Here is a 15,029-nt window from a genome sequence, read left to right as displayed (position 1 = left end):
TTCCATAAAGCAATTTATTCATTGCACAGCAACACAGAAACAGCCTGAGCTGGTGCCTCCAAGGAGTCTCATAAATGGTCAGACTGGGTAGTTTCCTTAACAGAGCAGATCTTCCTGGAAGCTACATCGATGACAGAGGGGACATTAGATACAGCTTACATGGCTTCACCAAGGACAAATCGTGTCTGACTAATCTAGTGGCCTTGTACGATGGAGTGACTGCATCAGTGGAAAAGGAGAGAGCTACAGATGTCATCTACCTGGACTTATGTAAGGCCTTTGATACAGTCCCTCAAAATATTCTGGCCACTGTTAGATGGTGTTGTGGTTTAACCCCATCTGGCAAATAAGTACCACACAGACGCTCCCTCCCTCACTAGTTGCATGGAAAATCAGGAAAAAAAGACTAAAACTTATGGGTTGAGATAAGAACAACTTAAAAATTGAAGCAAATTAAAATATAATAATACTAATATTGGTAATGATGATACTAACAATAATAATAATTGTAATGTAAAGGAGAGAGAGAAATAAAATCTAAGAAATACAAGTGATGCACAACACAAGTGCTCTCCACCTGTTGACCGATGCCCAGCCTGTCCCTGAGCAGCGATTGATCACTTCCAGCTAATTCCCCCCAGTTTATATCCTGGGCATGACGTTCTATGGTGTGAAATATCTATTTGGCCAGTTCAGGTCTCCTGTCTCAGTCATGCTCTCTCCCAGCTTTTTGTGCACCTCACTAGCAGAGGATGAAATACTGAAAAGTCCTTGACTTAGGGCAAGCTCTACTTAGGAAAACCCAAAAAATCTGTGTGTTATCAATATTATTACAGAATCACAGAATCATTTAGGTTGGAAAAGACCTTTAAAACCGAGTCCAACCTTTAATTAATTACCACCTTGTCAACTACACCATAGCACTGTCATGTCCAGTTGTTTTTTGAAAACCTCCAGGGATGGTGACTCCATCACCTCCCTGGGCAGTCCATTCCAATGTTTAACAACCCTTTCTGTGAAGAAATTCCTCTTGATGTCCAGCCTGAACCTGTCCTAGTGCAGCTTGAGGCTATGTCCTCTCATCCTGTCGCTAGTTGCCTGGGAGAAGAGGCCAAGCTCCACCTCACCACAACCTCCTTTCAAGTAGTTGTGAATATCACTGCGGGGCCTGACCGGAAATGAGACTGGGGACACAGTTCTGGGTTCAGCAGAGCATGCAGGGCAGGAAGAGACTATTTACAAAAACCCACTCATACATTTCCTATGAGGCCTGTGGATTGGAGGATGGAATTCCCACCTCCCCACCAGATTGGCCAAGGAGGCTGTCATTCAACCTCCCCTTCTCCTTGAGAAGGAATTCATAACAAGGGCAGTGTTTACAAAACATGGTCCTGTGTTTACATTTACGAGTGCGAGAAACTGCACATTTCTTCTTTAATATGAACGCTCGGCAAACCAGGAAAAAACCTCATGGCAACAGTGAAGAGTGATAAGATCACGCCTGAGCCTCCTTTTCTCCAGGATAAACAACCCCAGCTCCCTCAGTCACTCCTCATATGACCTACTCTCTAGACCCTTCACCAGCTTCCTTGTCCTTCTATGGACTTGCTCCAGCACCTCAGTGTCCTTCCTGTAGTGAGGGGTCCAGAACTGGACACGGTACTCAAGTTGTGGCCTCACCAGTGCCCAGTAGAGAGGGACAATTACTTCCCTGGTCCTACTGGCCACACTGTTTCTGATACATGGCCTTCTTGGCCATCTGGGCACACTGATGGCTCATGTGCAGCTGGCTATTGACCAACATCTCCAGGTGATTTTTCACTGGGCCACTTTCCACCGGCTTTTCTCCAAGCCTGTAGTGCTGCATGGGGTTGTTGTGACCCAGGTGCAGGACCTGGCACTTGGCCTTCATGAACCTTATACAATTCACCTCAGCCCATTAATTCAGCCTGTCCAGACCCCTCTTTGTAGGGGTGATCTGCTCCAAAACATTCCACCTTGGGTGGATCCCATCAAGTCCCACAGACTTGTGTATGTCTAACTGATGTAGCAGGTAGTGCTATATTTGCTAGGTGGAATGAGTCCCACAACTGGAGTGCTGGGATGGAGGGCTACAGGCTGTTTAGGAGGGATAGGCAGGGCAGGTGAGATGGAGGTGTGGCACTATACATAAAGAAGAGGTTTGATTGCACAGCCCTTACAGTTGGCAGTGATGGTGGAGAGCCTCTGAGTGAGGCTTAAGGGGATGGAAAAAAAAGGAGATATTATAGTGGGTGTTTATTACTGATTGCCCAGCCAGGCTGTAAGCAGTGATGAGTTATTCTGTAAGCAATTAGGAGAAATTTCTGGATCAGTAACCCATGTGCTTATGAGAGATTCCAACTTCCCAGACATCAACTGGGAAAATCATCCTGCTGTGACGAGCAGGCCTTGGGAAGTCTTGAAGTTTGTGGGAGGTAACTTCTCATCACAAGTACTCTGTGAGCCAACTAGGAAAGACGCTCTCCTAGACTTGTTGTTTGTGACTAGAGAAGGACTGCCTGGGAGATGTGATGGTTGGTGGCTGTCCTGCCCATAGTGATCAACAGTTGGACTCAATGATCTTAATGATTCCATGGTCATAGAATGTTTGAGTTTAAAATTTTCAGTGTAGTGAGAAAAAAATGTCAGCAGAGTTCCTACACTGGACTTTAGGAAGGCAAACTAAGCTATTAAGGGACACATAGCAGAGTACCCTCGGAATCTGCTTTGAGGGCTTAGGGACCCACAAGTTCTGATCAGTTTTAAAAGATATTTAAAAGACATAGGTGTGATGCTTAGGGACATGGTTATTTGCTTTCTTCTAGCCCTCATGAACTTTCCCTGATCACCATGACCATTCAAAGATAATTGAGAGTAGGCTCGCAGTAAAATCAGCCAGCTCCCTTAGCACTCATGGATGCATCCAATCAGGTCCAGGGACTTATGCCTCTCCAATTTTTTAAATGTTTCCCTACCTGGGTCATCCTCTATTGAGGAGAATTCTTCCTTACTGCAGACTTTTCCTCTGGTCTCAGAGGCTTCAGATTCCTGAAGGTAGTCTGTACCAATAAAAACTCAAGTGTAGAAGGCATCCTGTACCTCAGCCTTTGTCATTAGGTTCCCTGCCCTCATTCAGCACCAGGCCCACATTGTCTCTGGTCTTCATTTTTTCTGCTGATGTACCTGTAAAAATCCTTAATGTTGTTCTTCAGTTTCAACTCCAGGTGGGCTTTGGTATTCCTAACCCCATTTCTGCACACTTGGACAGTGTCTCTGCATTCCTCCTGGGTCACTTGCCCCTTTTTGCAGCTCCTGTGTGCTTCCTTTTCATGTTTGAGTTTAGTCATGAACTCCTTCTTCATCCATGCAGACCTGTCACCTTTGCTTGATTTCCCGCTCATTGGGATGAACCATTCTTGAGCTTGGAGGAGGTGATCCTTGAATATCAAACAGGTCTCCTAGATCCAGAGTGCTCTCCATGACTGGCTCCCATGGGATTCTTTCAAGCAGGTCTCTGCACAGGCCAAAGTCTGCTCTCCTGAAATTTGGAGTTGTTATCCTGCCATTTGCCTTTTTCCATCCTCTCAGTATACTCAACTCCACCATCTCATGGTCAATGCAGCTCAGACTCCCCCCAAGCTTCACATCACAAACAGTTTGTAAAAATTGTAAGACAAGTTTCCTTGATTGTAATAATTTGGTCCAGCAGGGTCTCCTTTTCAGCCCTGTTTTGCCAATTACAAGCTCTCTCTTTTCCATAACATCCTGCTTACCAACTCATTCCAGTACTCCTTCACTTGACTGTGGGTTATCTCCCTCCCCTGTTATTTGTAGTTTAAAGTTCTCCTCACCAGGTTGGCCAGCCTATTGGTAAAGATGGTTTTGCCTCACTTGGTCAGGTGGATCCCATCTCTAATAGTCTTCAATCATTAAAGAAGGGTCCCCATAGTTATAAAATACAAATACCGATTGTCATTGCCAGCTGGGCAACCAACTGTTGACCCACAGGATACTTACATTCCCCTTCAAGCTCTTGCTTTTCACTGGAAAGTCCAATGAGAAAACTACCTGGGCCCCCATACCCTTGACCATTACCTCTAGATGCATGTAGTCACTTGATATGCTCCAGGTCTCCTCTAGCAGTATTTGTGCCCACGAGAAGATTTGCAAGGAGTAATAATCTGAGGGTTGGACAAACCTTGTCAGTATCACCATAGCACCCTGGATCCAACCCCCAGCAAGCTGTAAATCTTCCAACACAGCAGGTCAGGTTGGTAGATGTGGGCCTCAATCCCCATAGCATGGAGTCTCCCATTATTATCAGTTATGTCCTTCTGGTGCTGCTGCATGGCTCAGGCTTAACTAGTTCTTGGACAGAGTTCCCAGACCCTCATCTGCTGTGAGAGTACTGCATCTGTTCTTTGCTGGAGATATGCTGGAGAAGCGGGACCCTTCTCTCTGCTTCCAGAAGTCACAGACTTCCAGCCTTTGCCATTTCCTTATCCAATTAGCACAGACCACCCGATCCTCCTTCAATACAGCTGAGACTTCAGGCTGCAGGGTCTTGAAAAAGATTCAGTAGATCTATTTCTCACCTTCTCTGATACTGCACAGTCTGCTGACCTCTTCCTGCACTTCCTTGGCAACACAGGTCCTGTTCCACTGCACACCTTCTACAGGCAAGGAAACTGCCCCCCTCTGCCCCAGCCACAGCAAGAGACTCCAAGCACTTGCTGTACTCTGAGCTGCATCTTCCCTCAGAAGTTCAGTCTGGATTGAGGCCTCTGATGTTATAGGGATAGTTGCTCCAATGGTTGGAGGTGGTACTCAGACATATTAACACCATTGCTGAGGAGATGAATGCTGTTCTCTCTTCTAGCACTAGTACTGCATCTGTTGTCTGCCTCTGTTAGCTATGCTGTAAGAAGCAACTCAGGAAAATATTTGCAAGCTCTGCTTTGTAGAAATACCCCAGCATAGGCAGGTTTCATTTTTTCTGGGTAATCAGAAAGGTACCAACAGCAGCTGGCCAAAAAAAAAAAAAAAAAGTGGAAAATGTGTTTAATTTCATAAGGATGCAAACTGATAATTCTATTTTTGAGTTTCATCATTTGTTCTTTTCCTGATTTTCAGTATTTGGAGAAACATACTCTTCCACATAACTTCCTAATTAATATTACCATATGTCATGGGTTAGCACTGGCCAGATGTTAATGCACCTATGAGTGTATGTTTTTTCCTAATGAGCTACTGTGAGATGTGGTCAAGAACAGAGCAGAGCAGGCCTAAAACTTGAAAACAGAGAACAAAACTTTATTACATTACATAGGAACAGAAATAGAAAGGAAAACTCTAAACACACACACAAAACAGAAATGAAACCTTCCCAGAACATTTCTTCTCCTCCCCCAATTTCCACCCCCTACATGTTACTCTCCATAGACCAAAACCTTGGGTTTTAAATCAAACAATCACCACTCAAAAAAACTAATCTTCAATTCAGCAAGGGACAGAGGAGCCTCTCTCGCACCACAGACTGCTCCTCAGAAAACACAGGTCCACCCTTTATGTGTTTCCATGTCACCCATGGCACCACCTGGAGAAGTCTGTCAGGGTGACACTCTCTTTTCTATGTCCAGTGCTCTCACCACTGTCCATGGGCCAAAGCTGCATATAGGGCTCTTTTAAGGATGCTTGCATGCCGAGCTTTCCCCATTTTTCCCCTGGGGCCAAGGGTTCCAAGAGCAAGTCTTCTTTGAGGGCAGAGGGTGCCACCACACCCTCCCCCTCTCTCCTCTGTTTGCTCCACTCTTAAAGTGCCAGTCACTGTAGCAAAAGCAGAGGCAGCTGCATCCACCCAAATGCAGTTTATGTTCAAAAGAGACTTGAGTTCAGTCTATGGCTAACATTATGCAAGAAAAGTCCAGCTCAGAGGCTCAGAGGCCACTCCTCTTCAATCTTTGCCCATCTAGGATTCTTTTCATCTTCTAACTTTATCATCTCGGTCCCAGGCTGTTTTTCTTTCTCTTCTGAAACCACTAGCCATGAGAATCAATGTCTGGGAAAAAGTTTCCTTCTGCCAAGAAAGGGTTAACAGTTTCTGGCTCCCAGGCTCGACAACTCCCACAGGCGGCTGGGCACCTTCTCCCGGAGGGGGGGGGGGACAGGGGGGACGGAAGGCACCTCCACAGTTTTCCACCCCTCCATCCTGGATGGGGCCAGCTCAGCTTCAGTCCTGTCCGCTCTCTTCCTGTCCCAGGGCCCCAGCTTACTTCAGCCCGGCAGCATGGTTCCCCTCAGCCCGGCCACGTGGCTCCCCTCCCCCACCCAGCCTAGTAAACTGGGCAGGGGAGAGGAGATGTTTCCCTGCTGAAACCGGAACCCAAAAGAGGCAGCCCTTCTGGGAGTCCCCGCTTTTAACCCCTTGTGTCCTCAGAGGCGTGTCCAACCCCTCAGTGGCCACTAAAAATGCCAACATTCAAACCTGACCACTGATTGGTTTGACCACAGCCTCTTGAAAAAACTCACTTCCCCTCAGACCAGGACACCATAAAAGAAATTAATAGTGAAGAAAAGTTGTTGAAAAACAAGCTCTAAGTAAAATTTGGTTAGTTGGAATCTTTGTGAAAACATTTGAGTGTCCACAAAATAAATGAAAAACTTCTGTGTGGGAAAAAGCCAAATTTCTTTGTTTAAAAAGAAGCCAAACACTTTATACTTCAGTCAGAAGTAAAATTTATTATTATCTAATTATTCTAGTAAAAGACCAGAGCCACTATGTATTAACGGCAATAGATCCTTTCCCCTGAGAGTGGCCTTTTTATATCTTCACGAGTGACAGGATGGATAGCACCAAACTTGTTTGGGAGTTCCTCTTACAGGCAGAGATGTTCAAGATATTTTTCATGTTGTATCTGTCAATTTCAGCAATTACAAATACCAGAAAGACTGCAAAATCTTGTTATTTGTGTAGAAGAAATATTTCAGATGAGAACCCCAAGCTTTTTGCAGGCTTATCCAAAAATATGTTTTCCCTTTAACCTTTTTTGCTGTATCATTTAATGTTTTTAGTAACACTTTGCAAATTATCTGAAAGAGCTTTTTTATTATTCTGCAGGTAATAAATTAACATAAGCGAATGCTTTGTTAATTAGCAAGCACATACAAAGATGTTAATGTAGAAACATGGGTTAAATGATTGATAGTGAAAAAGAATGTTCTTTGCCTGGAAACCTCAAGAAAGAAAAAAAAAGAAAAAGCCCATTCCATAGAGCTAATTGAGAAGCTTTATAAATGCAAATTAAATTTCAGATGAATGTTCACATTTGGGGACAGTTACATAAACCAGTTATCACTACAAAGAAAATAATGCTTTAAAAAACAAAATATTTCTTTCTTTTTAAGCATATTAGTTAACTTTGCTAGCAGTTGTTCTTATTTGCAGGATTCATCAATTACTCAAGCTGAAAAAGGGCATTTCTCATATTAGGTGACTTCCATGAGCAATTAATTCTTATTGTAACAAACATGCTGTTTTGCCTCATAAACAAAATCCACTGTTTACTTACACTGTTTCTTCTTAGATGTAGTAAAAAAAAATCACTTATAGATAGTAATATTTCCCATTTCTGTTTTTTTTTCTTTATTACTGTAGCACCATTCATTCACCACCACCAAATTTTCACTCCAGTACGAGCAATTCTACCTTGCTTGTTTAATACATTCTTATATATTCCTTATTGATACTGTAGTTGAACATCACACATTACATTTTGTTCTTCAGAACTAAAAGCAAAATGTGTTGGCAATGGTTCAGGGTACTTCAAGCTTACTTGAGTATGCTGGTTTGAAAGCAAAACCAGTGAGAGACTCCAAGTCAGAAATACAATTTAATAGGAGAGAAAAAAATGTAAAATAAAATAAAATGAAAGCAATAGTACAAAACACTCTGACAGAGTCAGAATGCAACCTGACACCCTGTTAGTTAGGGTGGTGGTAGCAGTCCAGATGAAGCGGTCTTGTTGAAGCAATGATCCTGTAGAAAGGTCTGGTAGCTCTTGTCCTCTGGGGATCCCGTGAGTTAGGCCTCCTCTGTTGTCCCAAATCCCAGATTATATCCAGGAGGGAATGCCTGGCTCCTCCCCCTGGGCAGAGCATCTCACAATGGGCTGATATCATTCTATGAGTCATGCAGTGGGTCCTTGATTGCCCATTAAACAGAGATAGCTGCCAGAGGGCGTTACCTATGAGTCATGAGGCAAGGCATTGATGCCCCTTTAACAGAAGATAGTCCAGAGGGAGGGGGCAAGGGAAACATTGCCCCACCTGGTTCCAACAGCTCATGAAGATGGTGATAGAATACATACTTTGGGCACATCTTACATTGCAACCTAGGACACTGAGGAAACTGAAGTATTGCAATAATTACCATTTCCTGTGGGGTTTTGCTCTTTAAAAACAAAAGCACTTGGGCAAAAATTGATGGCAGAAAATTCGTGATGGAAGTTTTCAGGAGACAGGAAGCAGTTGTTACAATTACTGATGTACCTGTAGAAATGCCGAAAAGAATTTTCACTGCTGATCATAAGTTTATTTAAGGGATCTTAGGTGAAGTGGTCAATTCTTTTTTGTTAAATCAGAAACTAAATAATTGTTACATAATATAGAATCAAAGAATAATTCAGGTTGGGAGGGACCTCAGGAGATCTTTAGTCCAACATCCTGCTCAAAACATGGTCAATGCTGAATTCAGACTTGTTTGTTCAGGGCTTTACCCTGTCATGTCTTGAAAACATCTAAGGATGGAAACTACATAAAGCTCTCTGGGTGACCAGCTGCACTGTTCAACTGTCTTCCTGGGCTGTTTCTGCTCTGCTTTGTTGTCCCTCTAGCAGATAGGGACAGTTCTGCTGTTCAAGTCTCTCATGAAAACTGGAGCCTGTAAACATGAAGCTTATTCTAGTTACCTGAAGGAGACCTGTATTGGCTTCACATGGCAAGCTTTTGGTAGAGGTGGGGAGTGCACAGATGTCTTCTATGAGAAGATACCAGAAGCTGTCCCCATGTCAGAAAGGGACACTTTCATCTGGCTCCAAGAAGGACCTGCCGCTGGCCAAAGTCAACCAATCAGAGACATTAGTAGCATCTCTGTGGTAACATATTTTTTTAAAGAGTAAAAAATGCTTTACAACAGCAGCCAGGAGAGAGGAGTGAGAATATGTGAGAGAAGCAACTGCAGACACAAAGGTCAGTGAAGAAAGAGGGGAGAAACTGCTCCAGTTGCTGGAGCAGAGATTTCTCTGCAGCCCATGGGGAAGACCATGGTGAAGCACATTGTCACCCTGCAGCCCATGGAGGATCCCACATGAGAGCAGGGTCCTGTCAGGAACAGTGGTCCTGGGGAGAGGACTCCATGCTAGAGCAGATTTTCTGCTGGAACCTGTGATCTCGTGAGGAGATGAATGCTGGAACAGTCTGTTTTTGTAGGTGTGGTGGTTTCATGTTTGCCAATTTCTGTTTTATGAATTATATGTAGTGGTTTGAGTGTCTACTAGAATTATTTATTCTTTTTCTGCTGTGAGATAGGATTAGGAGAGAAGCAAAGCAGGCTCAAAACTCAAAAGGATATTAAGACAAGTTTATTAACAAAACTACAAGAGAGAAAAAAATAATAAGAATCAGAATAAAACCTTCAAAACACTTCTCTCCTCATGTTCTTTTCTTTCTCACAGACAACATATAAAGACAAAACTTGGAACTCTAGGTCAGTTTTTCCACTTATAAAATAGTATTTCATCAGTTCATTTAGAGAGAGAAGTCTCTTTTGGTTTACCATGGAAACTTCCCACAAGACAAGAATAGTCTTCTTGTGGCCTTTAATTCTCACAAAAACAGCAGCCCAGAAATCTGCAGTTGTAAAGTCCCTCCCATATTACACAGCCTCTCACCGTTGCAATATGGGTCATGCATATTCATGGGGTATCGTTTTAAAGATGAACAGTTCCAAAAGCAAAGATTTTTCTTCATCTCCAGGAACAGAGATCTTTTCTCTTTCTAGGGGCAGATCCTCATCTTCATCTCATCTCTCTCTGTTCAAGCTTCTCATAAGATCACAGCTGCTTCAATATTTACTTAGTCCATCACAAATACCTTTGCTCAGATCTACAATTTGAATACTCTCATCATCTTCCCAATGCATATTTTTTCCATGATTTAAAGGAATACTGTAGCATATTACAGTTTATTACCATAGCTCACAAAATACTTGCAGCCTAAAACCAAGGCATCTTCTCATCTCTTCCATCTAAGATGTTACTCTTCCTTCACTGACTTTGATAGCTACATATTGTCTCTTTACGTGTCCCCACTCTGGCTTTTTCTCTCACTCAGAGAAAGGTTAGTGCTTTGCAAGTTTCATCTGTGCAAGGAAAGAGTTAACAGCCTGCAGAAGGCATGATGATTCTTCCTGGCAGCAGCCAAAGGTGGTAAAATCAGACCATGCTGCAGGGCTACTCTACATAGCTGCAGAGCCGCCCCTGGTCTCAGCTGCATGATCTCTCACATGGCTGGGGGAAGGGCCCAGCAAGGGGTCTTGGTAACAGTGGGGGAGAGGGCAGCTAAGATTTCACAGCAGCATGCCTGTGGCTGGGGTTCCTCCCCCTTATTCTGCCCAGCAGCCACTGGAGGGGGCCTGGCCCAGCCCTGCTAGGCCTCCTGGGCCGTGATGGAGGTGCGGCTTTTAGCAGTAAGGTTTTAACAGCTGCTGGAGGCCCAATCTGGCCAGAACAGGGTCTCTTCTTCTCCCCTCCCTCTGCCTGGCAGTCATCAGACCCAGCCCCAACCTGGCTCCCCGGGAAGGGGTCTGGCCCCAGGCAGGGCCTGGCCAGCCCAGCTACGGCAGCAAGGAGGGAACCGGGGCCACTCGTTACCTGTTTCCCAGGCAGGAAGGAAAAAGTATTTTTCCCAGGAGTTCTCTAATTTTAATCTGTGTTTTCACAGAGGCGTATCATCTTTCCAGTGGCTACACCAGATATCAGTATTCAAACCTAGTCATTGATTGGTTTTGCTATAACTTCCTTGAAAAAAAAATCACTTCCGTGCTAAACTAGCACAGTAGGACTTCACCCCATGGAAAAGACCTATGCTGGAGCAGTTTGTGAAGAACTGCAGCCTATGGGAAGTATACATGTTCAAGAAGGTCATGAAGGACTGTCTCCCATGGGTGAGACCCCATACTGGAGCAGGAAAAGAGCATGAGGAGGAAGGAGAGGCAGAGACAAAGTATTATGAACTGACTGCAACCCCCATTTCTTGTTGCCCTGGGCCACTTGTGGGGAAGAGGTAGAACAGCTGGGAGTTAAGTTGTTCCTGTAAAGATGTGAGGGTTGGAAGAAGTTTTTTTAGATTTGTTCTTATATCTCATTCTCCAACTCTGATTGGCAATAAATTCAATTAATTTCCTCAAGTTGAGTCTGTTTTCCCTGTGACAGCAATTGCTGAGTGATCTCCCTGTCCTTATCTTGACCCATGATCATTTCTTTGTATTTTACTCCTCTGTTTTGTTGAAAAGGGAGAGTGATAGAGCAGCTTGGTAAGCACCTGGCAGTCAGCCAAGGTCAAGCTACCACAAGACTTCGTCTACTTTTTCCTTATGAGGTAGGCTGTATCAGATACCCACAAAATCACCCATGTTGTTATGTCATCTAACCTGGATTCTTAAGCTCTCAACTGATTTATCATACATCCCTAGGCAAAGCTCTACGCATTGCAGCTCCTCTTTCATATAGAGCACCTTCTTGTCTTGTTTCCCCTAAAGGTTCTGTATCTATCCATTGCAGCACTCCAGAGAATCCCATAGTTATAGTTGCATGAAGTCTAGTTGGAGGCCAGTAAATAGCAGTGTACCCCAAATGTCAGTACTGGGTCCAACACTGTTCAATGTCCTTATTGGTGATCTGGATGATGGGTCAGAGCATACCCTCAGCAAGTTTGCTGATGACGCAAAACTGAAGAGTGGCTGATGCATCACAAGGTTGTGCTGGTATCTAAAGGAACGTCGACAGGATGGAGAAATGGGCTGACAGGAACCTCATACAGTTCAACAAGGGGACGTGCCAAGTCCTGCCCCTGGGGAGGAACAATCCCATGTGCCAGTACATGCCAAGGGGGCCAACCAACTGGAAAGCAGCTTTGCAGAAAAGGACCAATGGGTCCTGGTGGACATCAAGTTGAACATGAGCCAGCAGAGTGCCCTTGATGCAAAGAGGACTAATGGTATCCTGAGCTGTATTAGACAAAGTGTTGACAGTAGGTCCAGGTAGGTGATCCTTCCCCTTTATTCAGCACCATTTGAGTGCTGTATACCTGGAGTACTGCATGTAGTTCTGGTCTCCCCAGTACAAGAGTGGCATGGACATATTGGAGACAGTCCAATGAAGGGCCATGAATTGGCACTGCTTAACTGTCCTCAAGGTGAAAAAATTTCTCCTATCAAGTCAGGATCCCTCTTTTCTCAGTTTATGCCCAGTGTTTATCACCCTCCTGGCATGCATCATTGTGAAGAGGCTGAGTCTGTTCTTGATACCATGTAGGTATTGAAAGGCTTCTATTAGGTCTCCCCTAAACTTTCTCTTTTTCAGGCTGAAAAACCTAGTTCCCTCAGCCTCTCCTCATAAGATATGTGCTCCAGCTCCCTGACCATGTCAGTGGCCCTCTACTGAACTTGCTACAGTTTATCAACATCCTTCTTGTAATGATAGGGATTCAAACCTAAACTGCATAAGTCTCTGAGCCAATAAATGCAGTAGTTCTCAGTGTGAAATATTTAAATACTGAAGATACAAAAGGTTTCAAGAGAGGCGCCTTGCCATCCTTTTCATTTTATTTTTATTCTTTAATGTTTAGGTGCCTTGACTCAAGCCATTCGCAATTTTGCAAAAAGCCTTGAAGGTTGGCTTTCCAGTGCCATGAACAATATACCACAGAGAATGATACAAAGCAAGGTAAACAAAATTGACTGCAGTTTTCTTCTCTTTCTGCAATTGTACACTAGATGTCATTCAAGATCTAAAAATAGCATCATTTTAACTTTTATGCTAAATGTTATATTTAGGTTGAACTTCAGACATTAACCATGGGGTTGGAAATAACTTTGTTTTGCCAAAAAAATCATAGGAAGAACTGTATTTGTTCCATTATATGTGAATTCCAATATCTGAGGGCTCATAAATTAATACAACAATATTAGAATTAAAATAGACAAAACAAAAGATTGGTTGATAATACAATGTTTTAAGATAAATGGATTTCTTCATAGGTTGCCACTGTAAGTGCCTTTGCCCAGACTTTGAGAAGATACACATCTCTCAATCACCTGGCTCAGGCAGCTCGGGCTGTGCTTCAGAACACTTCTCAGATCAACCAGATGCTCAGTGATCTCAACCGTGTGGATTTTGCCAATGTACAGGTACCTTTAGCTTTAAAACCTAGACTTTTAAAAAAAATTATTTCCACACATTTTTAAAATTTTTATCGTTAGTTCTTATTCTATCAAGAAAGGAAAGTGGGAGCATTTTTCTGATATATATATACAGTGATTCAGTCAAAACTTTCCAGCTTCTGCTTTGGCCATAAGAGAAATAGAACCTCAGAAACATTATCTATTTCCATTTTCTCTGAAGGCTTCTTATCCTTCAGACCATGCATTCTGACAGTTTTTATTTAATGCAGATGAAAATGTAGACTACATGTGTTCTTAGCATGAACAGTATGAACAATACCTGGAGATGAAATCTTGGATAGCATAGCTTCTGATCGTTCATTAAAAAATATTTATCATAGAGCACTATTTTTTGTACAGACTGCTTAATTATTTTTAATATGTTTCATATTTTAATTTAAAATACAATATCATTAGTACACTTTCTTTAATCGTTTGTGTTTACATTTCCAACCTTTCCTAAGTAAATGGTTAGAACTAGTTTCCAGTTATCTGTAAAACATCAATTTATTATTTTTCATTTGGTTTAGAAAAAGGTTTCCCTTTTATCTCTTTCCTCTCCTTAGAAGAAAAAAGTTTTTTTCTCCTGTTGCTCAACTAACTTACATGGCCCAGATTACTGGTAGTCATACATTTGTCTTTCATGAACAAACATTTTAAAACATTTTAACTTAAAAGAAGTTCAGAAGTTCACTAGCACAGTTGAATTCTTTTTGTTGCAAAGATCGTTGAATACATAACATTTAACACAATATAGTTATATTGCATCTATTATGCAATGTGTAATGCAGTGTGTAAACTACCTAAAATTTAGTATATAACCAAATATATGGTATATTAAAAATTGTTCTGTGGTAAGATATAGAGTCTATGAAAGTTGAGATGGTAACTTGGCATGTGATAGCTAGAGTTTAAGAATATGATCTTTTTTAAATCAATATTCATTTTCTCAAATTCCATTTAACAAAAGTATCCATATTGGTCTTAATAAAACTTTAAAATTTAATATAATCTTATTCCATGATAATACTGTGAATTGTTCTTTACCGTATATAGACTGTGTTTGTCCAATTGTGTGCTATTTATATTACTCATTAGGCAATGTGTAATATATCGCAGACTGTGGATAAACACCACAATCCTTTTTTGCCTATAAAAGAAAGCTCTTTTAAAGTGAGGTGATTAAAAAATGTAACAAATTTTATTAGATCTTAAGTCCTTTGTCGTGGTTTAGGAATGGTATTCCCCAATTTAGTGTTCCCACCGAAACACCCCAGACCATGTGCCACTTGCTCACTCCTCCCCTCCCTGTGTCAGGATGGAGAGGAGAATTGGAAGTACAAAAGGTAAAAAACACGGGTTGAGATAAGAACAATTTACTAGAAACAGCAATAAGAAAACAAACAGTAACAGCAACAATATTAATACCAAAAGTGTATAAGAGAGGTGAGCAATTCACATGGTAACGTTCACCACTACACCAAATGGAGCCCAACAATACTAGACCTCT

The 15,029-nt window shown here is 42.4% G+C and overlaps 1 protein-coding gene across 8 annotated transcripts in view; it reads left to right on the top strand.

Annotated features, from left to right (window-relative positions):
* Positions 1-15,029, top strand: part of LOC134564858 (transcription factor RFX3-like) — a 200,054-nt gene that overhangs the window by 148,982 nt on the left and 36,043 nt on the right. For 7 of the 8 annotated variants that reach the window (XM_063424112.1, XM_063424108.1, XM_063424110.1 and 4 more), the window contains 2 exons: positions 12,925-13,022; positions 13,337-13,486. In XM_063424112.1, coding sequence (XP_063280182.1) covers positions 12,925-13,022; positions 13,337-13,486 — 248 coding nt within the window. Of the gene's footprint in view, positions 1-12,924; positions 13,023-13,336; positions 13,487-15,029 lie in introns of those variants that run through there. The other variant, XM_063424113.1, reaches the window with a different exon arrangement.

Source organism: Prinia subflava, assembly GCF_021018805.1.
Source record: "Prinia subflava isolate CZ2003 ecotype Zambia chromosome W unlocalized genomic scaffold, Cam_Psub_1.2 scaffold_22_NEW, whole genome shotgun sequence".
In the NCBI taxonomy this organism is placed as follows: domain Eukaryota; kingdom Metazoa; phylum Chordata; class Aves; order Passeriformes; family Cisticolidae; genus Prinia; species Prinia subflava.
Note: the sequence above shows the minus strand (reverse complement) of the source record. Positions and strands in the feature narration are given on the sequence as shown.